This window comes from Aotus nancymaae, unplaced genomic scaffold (genome assembly GCF_030222135.1).
Source record: "Aotus nancymaae isolate 86718 unplaced genomic scaffold, 86718_ANA_hifiasm-v0.15.2.pri h1tg000016l, whole genome shotgun sequence".
In the NCBI taxonomy this organism is placed as follows: domain Eukaryota; kingdom Metazoa; phylum Chordata; class Mammalia; order Primates; family Aotidae; genus Aotus; species Aotus nancymaae.
In genome coordinates, this window is record NW_026988428.1 from 32,810,096 (window position 1) to 32,827,845 (window position 17,750).

A 17,750-nucleotide genomic window follows, 5' to 3' on the forward strand; every position below is an offset into this window, starting at 1 on the left:
AGCCTAGGAACCCACATTTAGGGAATGGCAGAGAAGGGGTGAAAGGAGGAGGAGCTGCTTTGTCACTCACTGAGGTTACTTCCTCTCACCTCCTCTCCTTTGGGGATTCGCCGGCTGGAGATGATGATGATTTTGTCCTCTTTGTCAAATGTTACGACTTCGGCCACACAGTTAGGGGCACAGGAATGGTTAATGTACCTGGGCAGTGGGAGAGAGTCAGGGATGTCAGGCAGCTAAGTTGGGACAATTTTGATTCTTTGTTGGTTTACCCCTGAGTGCCACTCTCAGGGACTGCTAAATCCCTCCTTCCTCATCATTGCTCACCTGGCAGGGCCGCCGGTCAACGTAGCATCAATCACATGTTCATTGTTTATTCGGAACATGTAGATGCCTCGATTCTAGAAAGGCAGAGATTGCAGAAGGGAAAAAGAGTATCAGAGAGTGGCAGTGGTGGCTGTGGGATCAGGTGGGAGACTCAGGCAGTGGGCTTCTCTTGCATGTTCTTCATTTCTCCTGCCTTTCCCTTCACCCCGCCACAGCTTTCCTCCTGCTCTCCTGGGACCAATCCTGCCCCTTGCTCCTTGGTTGAGTGCAGACGATACACCACAATGGTCCCTCTGCCAGTTCATACCTGCTCCTCATAGATTTTCTCCCGCCGGTTGGCCACCTCGTTCCGAATGATGGTGCCAATGTACTCGATAACCATTGTGTGCTTTTCTAGGTCCTTGGCTGCATAGAGCCCCAGGCCCTGGATACGGGAGCGAGCCAGGTACACATTGTTCTTCCATTCGGTTCGCAGGCGCCGGTACTGAGATGACTTGGAGTGCACAAACTGCTTACTGTACGGGGTGTTGGTCTCGCCTGTGAAGGTGCTCTGATATGCCTTAGACATGCTGGTGCTGTTCAGGGTATGGGGCCTGGGAGGTGATACAATCCATGACGAGACAGCTCTCCTTCAGACCAAGCACACACCACCCACTTCCTCCACCTCCTCCTGGGATGTGCAACACACCGGTTAGGGGCATGTGCTCCTGGCAAGCACTGGAAGTGCTGCCTTAGGAAAGGAGTAGAGGCAACTGGGTCTCAGCTCTGGTGAGGAAGCGACTAGCTACAGGGACTCTTCTGACATCCTGGGTGGCACAGAGAGCCCAGTGTGAGGGGTAGGGAGTGGAGGAAGCGGGGGGCACCAATTCCCCTACACTGAGCCTGCTCTCCCATCTCCCACTTCCTACCACTCTCCTGCCAAACAATTCTCAAGGCCATGCTCCTCTGGGAGGTCTTCCCCAAGCAGCCCTGGCCTAGAATTTAAGCTGATGGTTTGCTTGAATGTTTGAATCCTTCCTCCTGCACATATTGGAAGCCCTGAAAATGGGGGTTGTACCACGCTGGGCTAGATTTGAATTAAAACTGGCTGTAAACTCACAGCCTAAAAGGTGGTATCCTTTCTTCGGACTGTCCCCTTCTCTGACATAACATGGGCTCTGCGCAGATGGCTCAGTGCAGGGGAATGACTGCTGCCTGGCAGGATGCCTTTTACCACCCTAGGGCACCAGCCAAATTCTTGACTATCCCAGAGAAGTGGTTTTCAAATGTTTCTGGTTCTTTTCTTTTCTTATTTAGCAGAAATCTTTACTTTTTTCTTTAACAAAATGTTGATTGGAACTCCAATACATACACTAGATGACAATGGAGCTCGTCTAGTTTAATCCAATTTGGGAAAAGGAGAGTTATGCATAGGAAGGCCAAGTTCTACCCATCAGTTTACGTGTTCCAGGACTTTTTGGAACACATGCACTCACAGTTTGAAAACCACCATTGCAGGGCATCAAGGACAAGGCTGACTAGTGATAGTCTCTGACAATCTACGACAGCCTAGGAGCCACCAAAGGCCTTCAAGAAAGCCCTGCTACCATAGATTCTGCCTCCCTCTACCCAGGGACCAAGATCCCTGGTACACAGAAAGAACAAGGACCCACAGTGAAGAGGTAAGGGTCTGGTCCCAGCTGTGTGACATTTGCCTAGTCACTCAATCTTTCTGGGTCTCAGTTTCCTCAGCTGTAAAATGGGGGTCATACCACCTGCCCTACCTACCTCATAAGGTTGTTGTGAGGATCAAATGAGATAATGGATGTGAAAACGCTTTGAAAAAAAAAGTATAAAGTGCTATACAAATGTAAGGTTTTATTATTTTTCTATTATATCTCTATTTATTTTTGACACCAACATTCATGGGGAAGGGAAGGTAACCCTAGCACTCGTGGGGTATCTGAGGTTTGGGAGAATCACAGGCCCTACCCTGGAAGTAAAATAGGAAAGAGGTGACCAGGTCCCTTATATATTTCATAAAATGTCACCACTGTTTACCCATTACCTCCCCAAGGTGCCCAAGATAATTCTGTCCCATATCCCAAGTGCATCTGAGCAGGTTGGGAGAGGAGGAAAACTACTAATAACTGTGTGCCCTCTGATTAGGAGGTCTAAGAGTGATTCCCCAGTTTCTCCATGGGAACTCTGATTTGCATCCTAAACCTGCATAATGGGACCAGAGGATCCCTATCAATACCCACACCCATATCCCTTGGCTCCAGCATCACAAGCTCACCGTTTGTAGTGTGTGAGGATTTTAGGCTCTGATCGGGCACAGCCAGTGGGGTTGATCATGAGTGGCAGCTCCATCAGGGGGTGGCGCCCATAGCGGAATAAATAATTTTGACAGCTCTCCACCCCAGGCAGCTGTGGGCACAGATTGTACTCACCTTAGCCTGAGGTCTTTTGGGGTTAGGCCAACGTTCTCAGTGCCCACTGAGCCCCCCAGCTCCCGGCCCCTTCTTACTGATTCAGCTATGCGAAGCACGGCGTGCACCGTCAGCCCAAAGAGCTCCTCGCCCTTCAGATACTCGGGGAAGAGTCGCAGCATGTCAGCCTCTTTTCTCATGGCAGCCACAGGCTCAATGATGCGATTCCACACGGCTAAGAAACAAGGAAGAGAGCAGCCCTCAGAGGCAACTTCTGCTTACTGACCTCCAGTCCCTAAGCCCAATCTAGAACTGCAGTTGTTTTCTGTGGCCTTCATGCCTCCCTGTCATGAAAGTGTATGGATCTTCTGGATCCTCTCTTGGCCGCCTCGTCCCACTATCTCTTAAGAAGCAGGAGGCTTCCAATCCCAGGGAGTCATCACAGAGCCTTGAGACACAAACTCAAGGCCCAGGTGACCCAGCATAGGCTATAGAAGGTCCCTAGTGAAAGAGCAGGCATGCTTTGGAGTTGGAAAAACTTGGGTTCAGGTTCTGGTACTGGCCATGGGAACTGGAGCCAAATACAGTCATGTGCAGCTTAACAACATTTCATTCAGTGAGGGATCATATATACAACAGTGGTCTGGTAAGATTATAATACTGTATTATTACTATATCTTTTCTATGTTTAGATGCACATACTCACCATATGTTACAACTGCCTACAGTATTCAGTACAGTTACATGCTGTACAGATTTGAAGCCTAGGAGCAATGGGCTATACCACAGAGCCTAGGTGTGTAGTATGCTACGCCATCTAGGTTTGTGTAAGTACACTCTATGAAGTTCGCACAATGACAAAATCGCCTAACAATCCATTTCTCAGAATGTATCCCTGTCATTAAGCAATATGACTGTACTTAAATCTAAGACTCAGTTTCTTTATGTATAAACTGGCCATAATCGTAGTATAATACTTATTTCATAGGGTTGTATGAACAAAATAAACGGTACAAATCACTTAGCTTAGTTTGTGGCGCATAGTACACACTCAAAAATAGGGACATGCTCTCACTGTTATTTTATCATTAACACTAAAACTAAAATCAAAATAATTTTGTTTTTTGTTTTTGGAGATGGAGTCTCACTCTGTTGCCCAGGCTGGAGTGCAGTGGAGCGATCTTGGCTCACTGCAACCTCCGCCTCCCTGGTTCAAGCGATTCTCCTGCCTCAGCCTCCCAAGTAGCTGGGACTACAGGCACATGTTGCCACGCCCAGCTAATTTTTTTTGTATTTTAGTAGAGACAGGGTTTCACCATGTTGCCCAGGCTGGTCTCAAACTCCTGAGCTCAGGCAATCCGCCCACCTTGGCCTCCCAAAGTGCTAAGATTACAGGCTCAAGAGAGCCACTGCGCCAGGCCTCAAAATAATTTTGATTTTGTCCAGGGAAAAACAACCACAAGGAACTCGGTTAGGATTAGGTTGGGTCAAGTGGATCATAGTCTCAGAACTGTTTCCTTTCTTTCCACTGAGGACAGAAAAGGGAAGTAGAATATGTGAGATTAGACAAGCAAAATATTTTCAACTACAAGGGAATTTAGGGTGACAGAGAGGTTGAAACACTTTCACTGGAAATTTTCAAGAGACCTCCTGCCTGCCTGAGTTAGGGGAAGGAGGATGGCTCACATAGAGGCTATAGGTCCTCTTATGGACACTGGAACAGTGACCCTGGGAGAAACTTTCCCCCTTCCATATTATCCATTTCAAGGGCCCAGTGCTCACCCTGGGGAGAGGCGTCAGTGAAGACCAGGTCCTCCAGGCCCTGCTCGATGACTTTGATTACAAACTCCGGCCGCCCGTTGTTCTCACCAATAGAACAGCGATAGCAACAGCGACGGTTGTTGGTGCGGAGGCTCCAATAGATGCGCGTGGCCTCATAGCCAACGGGATAGAGGGCAGTGGCACTATGAAAGTCAGCCATCTGGTGAGGGAGCAGCTGTCCAATGGCGTGGAACACAAGGCCTCCCACACGGAACATGTGCAGCCGTTCTCCCCGCTGAATGATGCTGGCAATTTGCTTCACCTCGTCCCGCTCAATGTAGACCCGTCGGAAGACAGCAAAAGAGCTCAGCTCTTGCTCACAAGGCCCCTTGATCTTATGCATTGGACACAGCATGGTCTTGTCCTTGAAGAACATGCACTTGGCACGGATGGCACAAGCAAAATGGTAGACATTGGGGCAACGCATGCGATTGCAGCTGCTGGTGGCACCAGTTCGCTGGCACAGGGAGCACTTGGTTAGCAGTCCTCGGTGCAGGGCGACCTCCACATTCATCAGTGCCCCGCCCTGGGTCTCATACACCTCCGTGGACCAAAGGGCACAGTTGAGGTGCACCCACAGGTCCAGGTCCAGGTTCAGCAGGCGGGCAGGCCCATCAGTGGCCCCGTCACCCTCCTCATGACAGAAACAGCAGCGACGCATGTCTCGAGGTACCTTGTCAGGTCGCAAGGCTGTGCCAAGCTGCTCCATAAACTCTGCCACTTCCCGCTCATCCTCTTGCCGTCCACTGCCCTTCTGGATGGTCAGCAACAGCCGCAGCCGCTTCCAGCGCACTCCTTTCCATTTCTTGAGGCGAGGGGGATGGGAATCTTCACCTTCTTCAGGGGGCCGGGCACGGGGCTTGGGCCGGGCTGATTCAGGGGATGAGGCCAGTGGCAGAGGTGAGGGGACGGGTGGCTCAGCCAAGGGTTCAGTGGGAAGTTCAACCAAGGGTTCAGCAAGGGGACTGGCAGGAGAGGGTGCCAAGGGGGAAGGGGGCGGGGAGGGTTCTTCAGGAGGTGGGGCCGAGAGCTGTCGCACATCCAGATTGGAGACATTGTAGGTATAGCTGTGCTGGGTGGGTGGCTCTGGGGCGGGGCTCTCCTGTAGGAGGGTGCCCTGTATCGTTAGTGCCAGCTCCTCATCTAACTAGCTCCCTTCTTCCCCTCACCCATATCCCACCCTCCCAAAAGGCCTCCGCATTCTTTGCTCTACACAGCGCCTTTTTTCTTTTCTTTCTTTTTTATTTTTTGAGACAGAGTCTCGCTCTGTTCCCCAGGCTGGATCCAGTGGCGCAATCTGGCTCACTGCAACCTCTGCCTCCTGGGTTCAAGGGATTCTCGTGCCTCAGCCTTTTGAGTAGCTGGGATTACAGGCATGCACCATCACACCTGGCTATTTTTTGCTTTTTTATTTAGTAGAGACAGGGTTTCGCCATGTTGGCCAGGCTGGTCTCAAACTCCTGGCCTCAAGTGATTCAGCCACCTTGCCTCCCAAAGCACTGGGATTACAGACATGAGCCACCGCACCTGGCCGGCAGCCCCTTTTTTCTAACACCCACCCCTTTTTCTCCCCCAGACCTACCTGTTTGAAAAGGCTCAAGATGTCTAGTTGGCTCTTGAGGGTATAGCCAGGCAAAACTGCATCAAACTGCTTCAGCCAATCAGGGCCAGTGTCTGGGCTCTTGCCTCCCAGACCCTTTTCCTTCCCACCTGCAGAAAAGAGTGGATCAGAGCCTCCCACCAGAATCATTCCTCTCAGGTTCCAAAGGCCTTCCCTGCCACACTCACCAGGACCCTCAGCTTCCCCCTTCTTAGCCTCAGTGCCTGCCCGGGCGGGGCTCTCTGGGAACAGCACCTCATAGGAATTAGGGATCTTCATGCTTAGCAGCTCTGCCACTGCCACCATCACACCATTCAGGTTCTGCCAGGGAAGGGATGGGAGAGACATGTCAGCCAAGTGTCTTGAGGTGAGCTCTACAACCAGCTGAGTGGGGACAAGGACACCTAGAACCCATTTCCCAGGGGAGAAGCTCTATCCTGTGTCACCCAGCTCTTTTCCCACACTTCCTTCACAGCAGCCTTTCTCAAGCTGCTGTGGACACTGATGGGAGCGCCATGAAAAGGGAACTACGTCAACTACGTTTAGGAAATGATGCATGTTCTATCCATGACTTGGAGGCTCATGATACACCTTAGCAAATTAAAGGACCTGAAACCCATATTGTAGTTTTAACTGGGTTTTCCAACTTTCTTTGACCACAAAAGCCCATTAATATTTTCAAAACAGCTGACAGAGTCCCACCAAATGTGACTGGGGCAACGCTGTCATGTAGTATCTGTGGCATTCCACACACATGTGCTCCTTAGTTGTTGACTTATCTGTCTTTACCATGGGACTATCAGCCTCTTGAGGGCAGGAACCACACTTCATTTACACGAATCCCATAGCCTCTAGTCCAGGCTTTCACATACAATAGGTACCCAGTACATGTTTTTGAACAACTACATTCTTTCTTATCCAGACAAATTCCAGGGACTGTCCTCTAATCAGGTTCCCCTCAGCCTTGAGGCACCCCTGGGACACACCTTGGCTGCAGCAGCAGAGACTGTGAGCATGACTGACACTTCACTTCCTTTGCCCTTTTCCCATGTCGTGGCAGGCAGCTTTCCAGGGACCTCCAGGTCGAGAGCCCCATAAGGTTTGGTATCTGGGAAGACTGAATGAGAAAGAGGGATTTGTGTAACACTTGGCCGCTTCTCCCCAAGCTTTGGACAACCCAGGTAAACTGGGGCTGGCCCATATCCAGAGTAGTATGTACCTGGGATGCTGGCCCGAGGAATGAGGGGGATGACAGGGGAGAGAGCCCGGTCCTCTTGCTCCCACCGGCCTGAACCCAGATGAGGGAAACGAGGGGCCTCCTCCCCCAGAATGCTCTCAGGGGATGAAGCTGGCACAATGCTGTCAGGAGAATCGCTATCCTCATCACTCTCCATCCTGTACACCAGAAGTAGACATTTGTTGTTACAGCCCTGCAGACTCCCCCTTCCCAAACCTAGAGATAAACAGATGTCTTCACCTTACTTGAAATCTGCCCCTGGCCAACGGAAATATGAGGCAACCTGTCCCCCACCCTCCCCATTTCCGGCCCCACCTCTACCTGACATCCTCAGTCTGATTGTGAGGGGGTGTAGGCAAGGCGGCCAGTAGGTCTAGACTCTTCACCTCTGTAGTATCTGAGGGGTGGGTAAGGAAAAGAAAAGTCAGGTGAGGGTGGCCAGAGCTGATGGTACCTTCTCCCCAATATTTTAGGTCTAATTAGCATGAGATCTCATCTATCATGATTTAACTGTCCTCCCACCTACCAGTTTGGGGAAAATAAGCTATATTTATTGAGTCTGCCTTGCATGCCAGGCATTGGCTTTTTTTTTTTTTTTTTTTTTTTTTTTTGTAGAGATGGGGTCTTGTTATATTGCCCAGGCTGGTCTTGAACTCCTGGCCTCAAGCAATCCTTTATCTTGGCCTCCCATAGTGTTGGGATTACAGGCATAAGCTACCATGCCCAGTGGCAGTTGGCTTTAGATACACTCTTTGTTTAGTCATTTAACAACTCCATTAGGTGAGTACTATAATACCCATTTTACAGTGAGGAAACTGAGGCTCACACAAGTCAATCAAGTTACTTGGATACAGTAACACAGTTGAATAAATGCAGCAACCAGAATTCTAATCCAGATCAGAGTCTAGACCCATACTCACTAAAGCTGAACTGTTCCTTCTATACAAAGCTTCATAAAGATGCTCCCTGCCACCCAGCTCCCCTATTGCCTTTGCTCTAGATTCCAAATGTCCATTCTGGCCTCCAAGAAATCAGTCCTGAAGAGGCCCTTCCTACCTCAGGTGCCCTGTCATGTAAACACACAGGACAGCACGCAACCCACTCATTTCTAAACTGTACAGACACTAACTGGCTTGGACTCCAGCCACCAAACCGCACCAGGGGTGGTGTCTGCTCTTGACTTACCCCTCAGTGCCCCTTCAGTATCCCGGGCAGAGGCAGCATCCTTGGGGTGCTCCCCCAGCTCTTCAGATGGGGTGACGCCATTTACCATCTTCTGCTGCACCGATGGGGGTGGGGTGGGGGGCAGCGACGAGGGTGGTGTCGGCGGATTACTCAGGTTATTCTGGGGGGTGGGGGGTGGGGTGTTGTGTGCAAGATGGCATAGGGAGACTGATATAATCTCCTGGTCCCACTCTATATCAGCAATTTCCTCAAGTTTTCCATTCCCACCCTCACCTTCCCAAGAACTTCACTATTCCCAAAAAATATTGCCATTTTTCTGACCTTGGTAAGCAGCTGGGAATAGTAGTCAGGGCCAGTGGGCAGCGCCCCACTTCCAAAGGCCCCCTTCAGCTGGCTCTGCCCATTGACTGGGCAGCTACTGCCAAAGGGAGCGAAGAGGCTAAAATTGGCGGTGATAGCAGGCTCCATTAGGGGCAGCAGGGACAGCTCCTACAAGGGGCAAGATGACAAAGTCGAAAACCTACAGCGTTTGCAGATCTGTCATTACACAGCTGGGGGACAGGATGCCCCCTATCCTGGAATGGGTCCAGGGGACTGCTCCTGGGGGTCACCTGTTTCAGCTGTTTCAGCAAGGCCTCGCTGGCCCTGACCCCGTCCTCCTTCCGCAGCTTCTTTCGGGAGCTCACCAACCTGTCGCTTGCCTTCTGTACCCGCTTGGGCTTCGGTGTCAAAGGCTTCCTTGCTGCTGCATCCTAAGCCAAATAAGCCCAGTGAAGGCTGCTACCCTCCTCCTCAGAGCCCTCATCTCTGTCTGACCCAGACTTACTCATTCTGCATCCCCCCACTCCGCTGGCTCTAGGCCCCACTCTACCTACTCCACTCTAGCCAGAGTACTCACCTCCTTGTTGCTGGGGGTACCCTGTAGTTTCTGCTCCAGCCCAGCCAGCTTGCTGTCAATGTGCCCGTTGATCTCAGCTCGCAGCCCCTCGGACCCCCGCCCAGTGCTGAGTTGCACATTCTTTGCTCGGAGTAGCTTCTGCAAGAGCAGATGCCCAGCTTCTGAGCGAGGGCCTGCCAGCAGGAGGTGGTTGCTGGTACCTGGTGCCCCTATGGGCTCCCCATTGGCCTCCCTCTTCACTGACTGGGTTCCCAGGGCACATGACTCTTCCCGAGGCTCTTGCTTGATGCTGAGTTGGGGTGCCTCAGGCACTACCTGTCCATTCACCTGGTCCAGATGCCCCAGTACCAGGCTGCTCTGTTCTGGCTTCTGGGCTTCTGCTAGGTTGTCTGGGGGATCCCAAGGTCCCAGACCCTTGCCAAACAAGGTATCTGCAAGCTGGGCAGCAGCAGGTGAGACCCTCCCAGGAGGCAGCTCCAAGGTTGTCCCCTGGGGTTTGGGGGTCCCTGGATGAGTGGGAGGGAGCTGGGCCTCAGTGGGAAGCTGGGAGCTGGGGGAAGGTAATTGTGAAGGTCTCTTTGGCTCTTGAGGGCTGGATGGTGGAGGTGTGGGATGGACAGGGCCAAGGACTGGTCCTGTAGATAAGGCTCCTGGTGGGGCAGGGAGCCGGGGTGGGCCCTGAGATCGAGGCCCTGCCCCCAGCTCCTGGAGGGGGCCTGTCTGGGATCCAGGGAAGCCCCCAGGTTGGGGTTGGCAGCCCAGGAGACCCTGGAGGGAAGAGGCCTGGGTCCCAGGCTCCTGGTAGGGTGGGGTCTGGCGTACTGCCTGACTCTGCTGCAGCTGCCGCTGCATGAGGAGTGCCTGTAGCTGTTGCTGCTGCTGAGGACTTAAGTGCCGCAGCTGTGGGTTTTTGGCCAGGACTCCTTGGAGCTGTGCTCGAAGCTGACCCACTGTAGGCATGACTCCAACCCCAGGCAGACCCTGCCCAGCCTGGAAGACAGGTCCTGGTTTGGGAGGTTGTGGCCCTGTATTATTTTGCATGGGCCGCTCTAGCATGGGCTGTTGGGGGCCCAGAAGGTTCTGAGTCATGGGCCCAGGTTGCTCCCCTAAGGAAACAGAAGGCTGAGCCAGCAGGTGGGGCATAGATGAGGCCTCAGAAGATGATCCACTGCCCAGCTGCCCATGGCTTCCTCCACCTGCTGTGTGGAGCAGGCTAACTTGCTGCTGCTGTTGTCCTGGAAGCCTCAGTGGTGGCTGCAGTTGCAAAGAGTTGGGCTGAGGCTGGGCCTGGGGTTGGACAAGGAGGAGTTGTGAGTCCCCGGAGAGTGAGGGTTTTACGTCTCCTGATTCAGTGGCCATTGACTCAGGGGTAGTTCCTATTGCTAACTGCCCTCCCTGATGTGTAGAGGGCCCTTCAGTGACCTCTGAAGAAACAGCAGTCTCTACGGTGTTTTGTTCTTTGCCCGTCAAGAGAAGGGTTGGGCCCAGCGCTCCAGGGCTCGAAAAGTGTTGAAGAGGCTTTACTGGCATGCCAGGGCCAAGTGCCACCTGCTGCTGCTGTTGTTGCTGAGGAGACAGTAAAGTTCGACTCTGGTTTAAAAGGCCCATCTGCTGCTGTTGCTGCTGCTGCTGTAGCTGCTGCTTCTGCTGTAGCTGTTGCTGTTGTAGCTGCTGCTGCTGCTGCTGTTGAAGCTGCTGCTGCTGTTGCTGCTGCTGCTGCTGAAGTTGCTGTTGCTGTTGCTGTTGCAGCTGCTGCTGCTGAAGCTGCTGTAAAGAGCCCATGGACTGAGTGCTCAGTTTGGGCTGCCCACTGTGTGACATTAAACCCTGCTGAAGATGGGACAGCCCTGCCATGGACCCTTGCTGTTGGTGCTGTTGTTGCTGCTGCTGCTGGGCTGTGACCAGCCTGTGTCCCATAAGCCCCTGACCCTGCTGTGCCAGCTGGGGGGAACTGAGCACCCGGGACTGGGTCATAAGCACCTGTCTGTGAGAGCCCTGGGGGCCCAAAGCTCCAGGGTGCTGCTGCTGCAACACAGCTACTTGGGCAGGGCCTAGTATGCCCTGGGGCCCCTGGGGTGGTTGAGGGGACAGCTGTTGGACCAGGAGACCTTGGTGGCTGCTGGGAGGCAGAAGCCCCTGGGGCTTAGAACCCAGAGCCTGGTTTGTCTGTACTCCAGGACCCTGCTGCTGTTGTTGTTGGATTGCCACCTGTCCTAGGAGGTGCTGCTGCTGCTGCTGTTGCTGTTGCTGCTGCTGCTGCTGCAGTTTCTGGGCCAGCTGCATGCGTTGTTGCTGCAGCTGCAGCTGCCTTTCCTGTAAAAGCCTTGAATCAGGTCCAAGGCCTCGAAGAGCAAGGTTGCCAGGGAAGAAGCCTCCTGAAGGGCCAGCCAGGGATCCAGCCCCACTAGAATGTTGCTGTTGCTGCTGTTGGGCCAGAGCTGTGTTAAGGAAGGGGCCACTAGGCTGTCCAGATAGTGCCATACCCCCAGGAGGCAGGCGAAGACCTCCAGCTTGACCACCCGGAGGCCCCTGTGGTGGCTGCAGCCCATGGCCAGGGAGCAGCTGACCAGGGAGCTTGGTTAGTAGCCGGGGACTCTGGGAAGGGCTGAGAGCCAGCACAGCTGAGTGTTGTTGCTGTTGCTGCTGCTGCTGCTGTTGCTGCTGCTTGTTCCGATATTCTGCCATGAGATTAGTATGTTCCTTCTGCTGTTTCCGGACCTAACGTGGGAGGGTCAGAGAAGTCAGGCTGAGGCATGCTCCCCCCATGCCATCCCTCTTCCCTGCCTTCTGGGTGCTAGGCTGAAGTCTGCTTTCCCCACCTGATCCAGCTGTTTCTGGATCTTGCTCTGCTGCTCTGTAACCAGCTTGAGCTTCTCAGCATCAGCTTCTGGGAACTCACGGCCAGCTTTTTTGGCAGTGCGCTGCTTGGCACACAGAGCCTTCCGGGACTTGCGGTGTACACCAATCTGCTCCTCTAGCACCTTCAGCTGCATCTGTAGGAGCTGCTGGGTATGGAACAGCCACTCCTCATACTGCCGCTGGTCAGCTTCATCTAGGAAAGGAAGCTGGGTGTCAGGACCTGCAAAACGGTAACCCCAATCCCTCTTCCTCTATCTGTCCCAAACCACTTCCCTACACCTTCCTCCCGTGCCCCATACTCACTGATAACTCCCTGAGCAAAAGTGGGTGGGTTGGGACGAGGCTGGGAAGGATCACCAGCACTACGCTCCTGCAATGAGAGAGGCTGTTAAAGGGTCATTGTTCCCTGCCAGGCCCTAAGAAAGGTGGCCCAATGGCAGAAAACACAAGTTCCTACTCCCACTTGACCACTTACCTGGCCACTCCCAGCTGCCACATGGTTCTGCAGATCACTGCCAGGTCCCCCCGAGAGCCTCTGAGCTAGCAGAGACACTTGTTGCCTGGAGTCCACCAAAGCACAGAGGGTAAGTGTTGGCAATGAAAAAGTTGGAAAGCAAAGATGTGGGACAAGTAGGGAGAAGGGCCAAGAAGGGGTGTGACTGGGAAAGAAAAGGGCAATCCCCATTCCAGCCCTGAGTCTTACCTGTTCATACCAGGTGCCACCCCAATGCTGCCTTGAGCCATCACTTTCTTGATGCCTTTCAAAGCCACCATCTTGGCCTTTGCAATGGGATCAATGATATCTTCTGCAGCAAATTTGTCCAGGTCTGGAGAGGGAAGAACCAAGTGAGCTGGGTTATGGGGCCAATGCTCCATTGAATATCTGAGATTCCTTTCAACATCCTGACCTCAACCAAGCCAGGCAGAACAATGGCATGGCAAGGCAGAAAGACCACTGAATTAGGAGCCAGTCTGCCTGGGTGAATCAGCTCTGTTATTCACAGGATATGTGGTCCTGTTTTTACTTGCACTGTGCTAGGAAAAGGGGCTCCATAAAAATTTGTTGAGTCAATCTGTGCTATTTCACCTGTTTACCCTTTAATTTGGTAGAGATGATGATCTCTACTCCATCTACCTCACAGAGGTGTTGAGAGGATCAAATGTGACAAGAATATAAATACACTTTATGACTTGGAAAGCATTCTTCAAATATAATGTTCTTAGTGCAACTAGCACATCTCAAGAACCCAAGACGCTGGCACTGTTGCAAAGCCCTAGATGCCAGAGCTGTTTTGGGTACCACATGCATCACCTGTAGTCCACTCTCCTGTCTGTCTAAACTGCTGGGCAAAAAAGAAGAAACAAACCACCACCAAAAACTTAAGTCTTCCTAAAATCCTACACATTGTATTATTTCTCCACTGCTCAGAAAACTTAACTGAGCTCCCACTTTCTATTTTTTTTTTTTTTTAAGACAAATCTTGCTGTTGTCACCCAGGTTGGAGTGCAATGAATTTTGGCTCACTGCAACCTCTGTCTCCCGGGTTCATGCGATTCTCCTGCCTCAGCCTCCCGAGTAGCTGGGATTATAGGCATCTGCCACCATGCCCAGCTAATTTTTGTATCTGTAGTAGAGATGGGGTTTCACCATATTGGCCAGGCTAGTCTTGAACTCCTGACCTCAGGTGATCCACCCAGCTTGGCCTTCCAAAGTGCTGGGATTACAGGAGTGAGCCACTGCGCCCAGCCAGAGCTCCCACTTTCTAAAGGACTAACCAAACTCCCTCTCCTGGAATTCTGAGGCAGTAAACAGTTAAGAGGAGTACCGACCAGACTTCAGATCTAGTTCTGCTAGCTGCTGCGTAATCTTGGACAAGTTACTTAACCTCCACATGTGTTTCCTCTTCTGTAATCAAAGATAATAACAATATCTACTTAATGAGTCTGCTGTAATTATTAAATTGGACAAAAAGTGCAAAGTGCTCAGTAAACTACTTGGCAAATAGTAATTACTCAATAAATGCTATTATAATTTGAGGTATTTTTCAATCTGGCCTCAACCTTACCTCACCAAAATTATGTCACTTACTTCACACTCAACAGTCTACTCCAGCCTAACCATTTCACTTACTGTTCTTGAAACATACCATAGGTTTTCCCACCATTACAGCCTCAATGAACTTTTTCACCTATCCCAACTGCTTTATTATTTTTTTTGACAGTCTTGCTGTGTTGTCCAGGCTGGAGTGCAGTGGTGCGATTTTGGCTCACTACAACCTCTGCCTCCTGGGTTCAAGCGATTCTCCTGCCCCAGCCTCTCGAGTAGCTAGGACTATAGGCATGCACCACCACGCCCAGCTAATTTCTATATTTTTAGTAGAGATAGGGTTTCACCATCTTGGTCAGGCTGGTCTTGATATCAAGTGATCCGCCCATCTTGGCCTCCCAAAATGCTGGGATTACAGGCGTGAGCCACCGCGCCCGGCCTCAACTGCTTTTATTTGCACCACTTCTCTTCAACTCCTAAGCTTTCAACTTCACCACAGCCACAAAGGCTCTGCTAATTAGGCTTCATACATTCAATTTATTCAAACATCTGCTATATGCCTCCTATATGACAGCAACCGTTCTCTCTCTTCTTAAAAGCTACAGTGTTTCTGCCTCTACCACTAGTATATTATTCAGCCAAAGTTCTTCGTGTCTCATCTTAACCAGGTATTATTTTAGGTCTCTAGCCTCAGTGCCCATTTAGTGGTAACAATGATCACCCTGAGTAACTTGGCTATGTTACCAGCCGAGGTTACCTGTATCTGGAAAGAAGCTGTTTGCCAGCTGCTGCTGCATTGCCAGTTGCTGGGGCTTCATGCACATGGAAGGTGGCATGGTGCCCATGGGCTTCTGTGATAGCACTGGCTGTGAGCTCTGCTGGGGTACCAAGCCTGCCTGCCCTCCATGCTGCCCACTCAGCATATGCCCTTGATTGGACACCATAGCCATGGATGGGGCCAGGCGCTGCTGGAGGGCATGAGCTGGTGGCTGGGTGGGCATCAGTGGTTGAGCCAAGCCTGGCTGTCGGGTACCTCCAAGACCCAGGGAAAGCTGCTGCTGGGACCCAGCCAAACTGGGAGAAGAGCCCTCATGTGGCAAAGACATGGCCTGGGCAGGGCCTGGTGTAGACAGTAGGGAATGCTGCTGTTGCTGCTGCTGCTGCTGCTGCTGCTGCTGCTGCTGCTGCTGCTGCTGCTGCTGTTGCTGGACAGGCTGCAACTGTGCTGAAAGCTGCTGCTTCTTCTGCAACTCCTTCTTCTCGTGCTCCAACAGGTCCTCAATGAGCAGGGGCAACTCGCTGGCTACCAGTGAGCTCTCCATCTTGTCTAGCTCATCCGCAGATGCTGCAGGTTCACCAGGCAAGGTCAGGGCCCCACTCCCGAGCTCAAACTTTTCCAGGAGGGAGGATCCTCCTGGGCCACTCAATGGGCTGGGGGTCAGCAGATGAGCTGGTGGTCCTCCTGTGGCCCCAAAGGAGCCCTTCTCAGCTGTGTGCCCACTGCTAGAAAATGGTCCTGTGCCCATCCGGGTATCCCGGCTGTTCATCACGCTCTGTCCTGGCTTTAGCCCCAGGCCAAGGGAATTGGCAGCAGGTACAGGCTCTACCTTGGGGGTTGCAATGGTGAACTGACAAGGGGAAGGGTGGCGTCCACCCTCCTCCACCTTGGGCTTCACCTCAGGGAGCACAGATGCCAGGCGGGGCTCAGAGGCATCAGCAGCAGGGGGAGGGCGCTCCTCAGGGCCCAAGGGTCCTGGCTCCACCCCCTGCAGCAGGGCCTCCCGTTCAGCCTTCTCATTAGCCGATTCTACCAGCCTCAGGTGCTCATTGAAGATGTCCTTCTTGTCCCCAGTGTCCAGCTCAGGATCAGTATATGCCAGCAGGTCAAACTCATCTCCATTGAGCAGGTCATCCAAGTGGGGGTCATTGGTCTCCAGGTTTTCTAGGGTGCCCAGTTCATCATCACCCTTGGCCACATCCACACCCAGACCTAAGTGAGCAAGCTCTTCATCATCCTCTAGGGCCTTGTGGGCATCAAAATCATCATCCAGCTCGGGATCTTCACAGGGCAACTTCCCAGCTTCCAGGGCCAGAGGAGGGGGGCGGCCAAGCTCTGTGCTTGAGGGGGGCCGGGTGACCAGCTCCAAGCCAGTTGGCAGGGTAGGACCTTTGGTATGGGGTGTTGGATGGAGGCTGTTGTTCAGTTCAGGGGCCAGTGGGCCTGAGGGTTTCTGTGTGGGAAGACCTGATACCGCCAGGCCCCGAAGCCCTTCAGGAGCCAGTCGGTGGGGGTCCTCACTTACAGGGTAAAAACGAGGTCTCTGAGGTGGGCCCTGACCAGGAAACTGAGTTCCCCCAGGTCCCAGTCCTTTCTGTACATTGTGCCGCAGCTCAATGAACTGGGCAGGACCAGCTGGACCAGGCACTGGCTCACCAGGGCCTGGCAGGCGGGTGGGAATTCCTGTCAAGGGGGAACCTAGGGTTTGGCGGCCAAGTTCAGGTCCAGGAGTTGATGGAAAGCGAGTTGACATGGCAAATCGCATGGAGGTTGCTGCTGTTGCCTGTTGCTGCTGCCACAGTTGCTGTTGCTGCTGTACGGGCAGGGACCCAGGATAGGGTGCTCGCTGATAGAAAGCTTGGGAGCCTCCTACCAGTTGCCTGAAAGAATACACAGTAGTCAGTAAGATGAAATCAGATGAAAAGTAGCAAGAACATAGGCTTATGGCAGTGAGGAAGGATACAATTAATGTAATGAAGGGGAAAGGAATGAGGAAGAAGAGAAAGTGATACTGGAGAAGGATTAGTGAGACAGGAAAATCCATCCCCCTTGGTTTACCCCCAGGGAACCTCTTGGAGACTCACCGGCTGTTCACATCCATAGAGGAAGGCGTGGCTGGTGGAGGTGGCCGGGAGAGTCGGTCATCGCTAGGGAAGGACCCTGGCCCCAGAATGGGGCCACTCAGCTTGCTTTGAGGCAACCCCACAAGGCTGCTCTTGTCCTAGAAGAGACAAGGTAGATAAAGGTGGGGCAATCTTCAATATCCTGGCCCCACTATCCCACTATCCCTTGCCACTCTACCTACCTGTGATCCAGCAAAGGGGGTCTGGCCTCGATTCAGCTGCTCAAAGGCAGGGCTGCTGGGGTCAGCACCCCAGCTGCCTGGAGGCCCCACTGCTCCTGCAGCTGCTGCAGCTGTTTCCTTCTCCTGCCGCAGGGTGTTGCGCTGGATCTGCTGCCGAATCAGCAGCTCTCGTAGTCGCTGGCGCTGTGCAGAAAACGCAGAAGAGGAGTAAGCCCATTCTATTCCAATCATTGGGCTGACCCAGAGACAGCAGCGATATGAGGGGCTTAGCTCCTGGGTGTCAAC

At 52.6% G+C, this 17,750-nt stretch overlaps 1 protein-coding gene across 7 annotated transcripts in view; it reads right to left on the reverse strand.

The window, feature by feature from the left end:
- Window positions 1-17,750, reverse strand: part of KMT2D (lysine methyltransferase 2D) — a 41,521-nt gene that overhangs the window by 2,972 nt on the left and 20,799 nt on the right. For 4 of the 7 annotated variants that reach the window (XM_012441327.3, XM_012441328.3, XM_012441329.3 and 1 more), the window contains exons 33-55: window positions 17,466-17,648; window positions 17,245-17,381; window positions 15,140-17,040; window positions 13,039-13,162; window positions 12,811-12,895; window positions 12,639-12,705; window positions 12,296-12,528; window positions 9,477-12,194; window positions 9,190-9,330; window positions 8,900-9,067; window positions 8,579-8,738; window positions 7,715-7,790; window positions 7,376-7,551; window positions 7,143-7,273; window positions 6,345-6,477; window positions 6,139-6,266; window positions 4,518-5,658; window positions 2,834-2,970; window positions 2,603-2,733; window positions 2,092-2,139; window positions 632-917; window positions 325-398; window positions 90-198 (exon numbers count right to left, since the gene is read on the reverse strand). In XM_012441327.3, the coding sequence (XP_012296750.2) occupies window positions 90-198; window positions 325-398; window positions 632-917; window positions 2,092-2,139; window positions 2,603-2,733; window positions 2,834-2,970; window positions 4,518-5,658; window positions 6,139-6,266; window positions 6,345-6,477; window positions 7,143-7,273; window positions 7,376-7,551; window positions 7,715-7,790; window positions 8,579-8,738; window positions 8,900-9,067; window positions 9,190-9,330; window positions 9,477-12,194; window positions 12,296-12,528; window positions 12,639-12,705; window positions 12,811-12,895; window positions 13,039-13,162; window positions 15,140-17,040; window positions 17,245-17,381; window positions 17,466-17,648 (8,487 nt within the window). The remainder of the gene's footprint in view (window positions 1-89; window positions 199-324; window positions 399-631; window positions 918-2,091; window positions 2,140-2,602; window positions 2,734-2,833; window positions 2,971-4,517; window positions 5,659-6,138; window positions 6,267-6,344; window positions 6,478-7,142; window positions 7,274-7,375; window positions 7,552-7,714; window positions 7,791-8,578; window positions 8,739-8,899; window positions 9,068-9,189; window positions 9,331-9,476; window positions 12,195-12,295; window positions 12,529-12,638; window positions 12,706-12,810; window positions 12,896-13,038; window positions 13,163-15,139; window positions 17,041-17,244; window positions 17,382-17,465; window positions 17,649-17,750) is intronic. The other 3 variants (XM_012441330.3, XM_021665972.2, XM_012441331.3) reach the window with 2 other exon arrangements.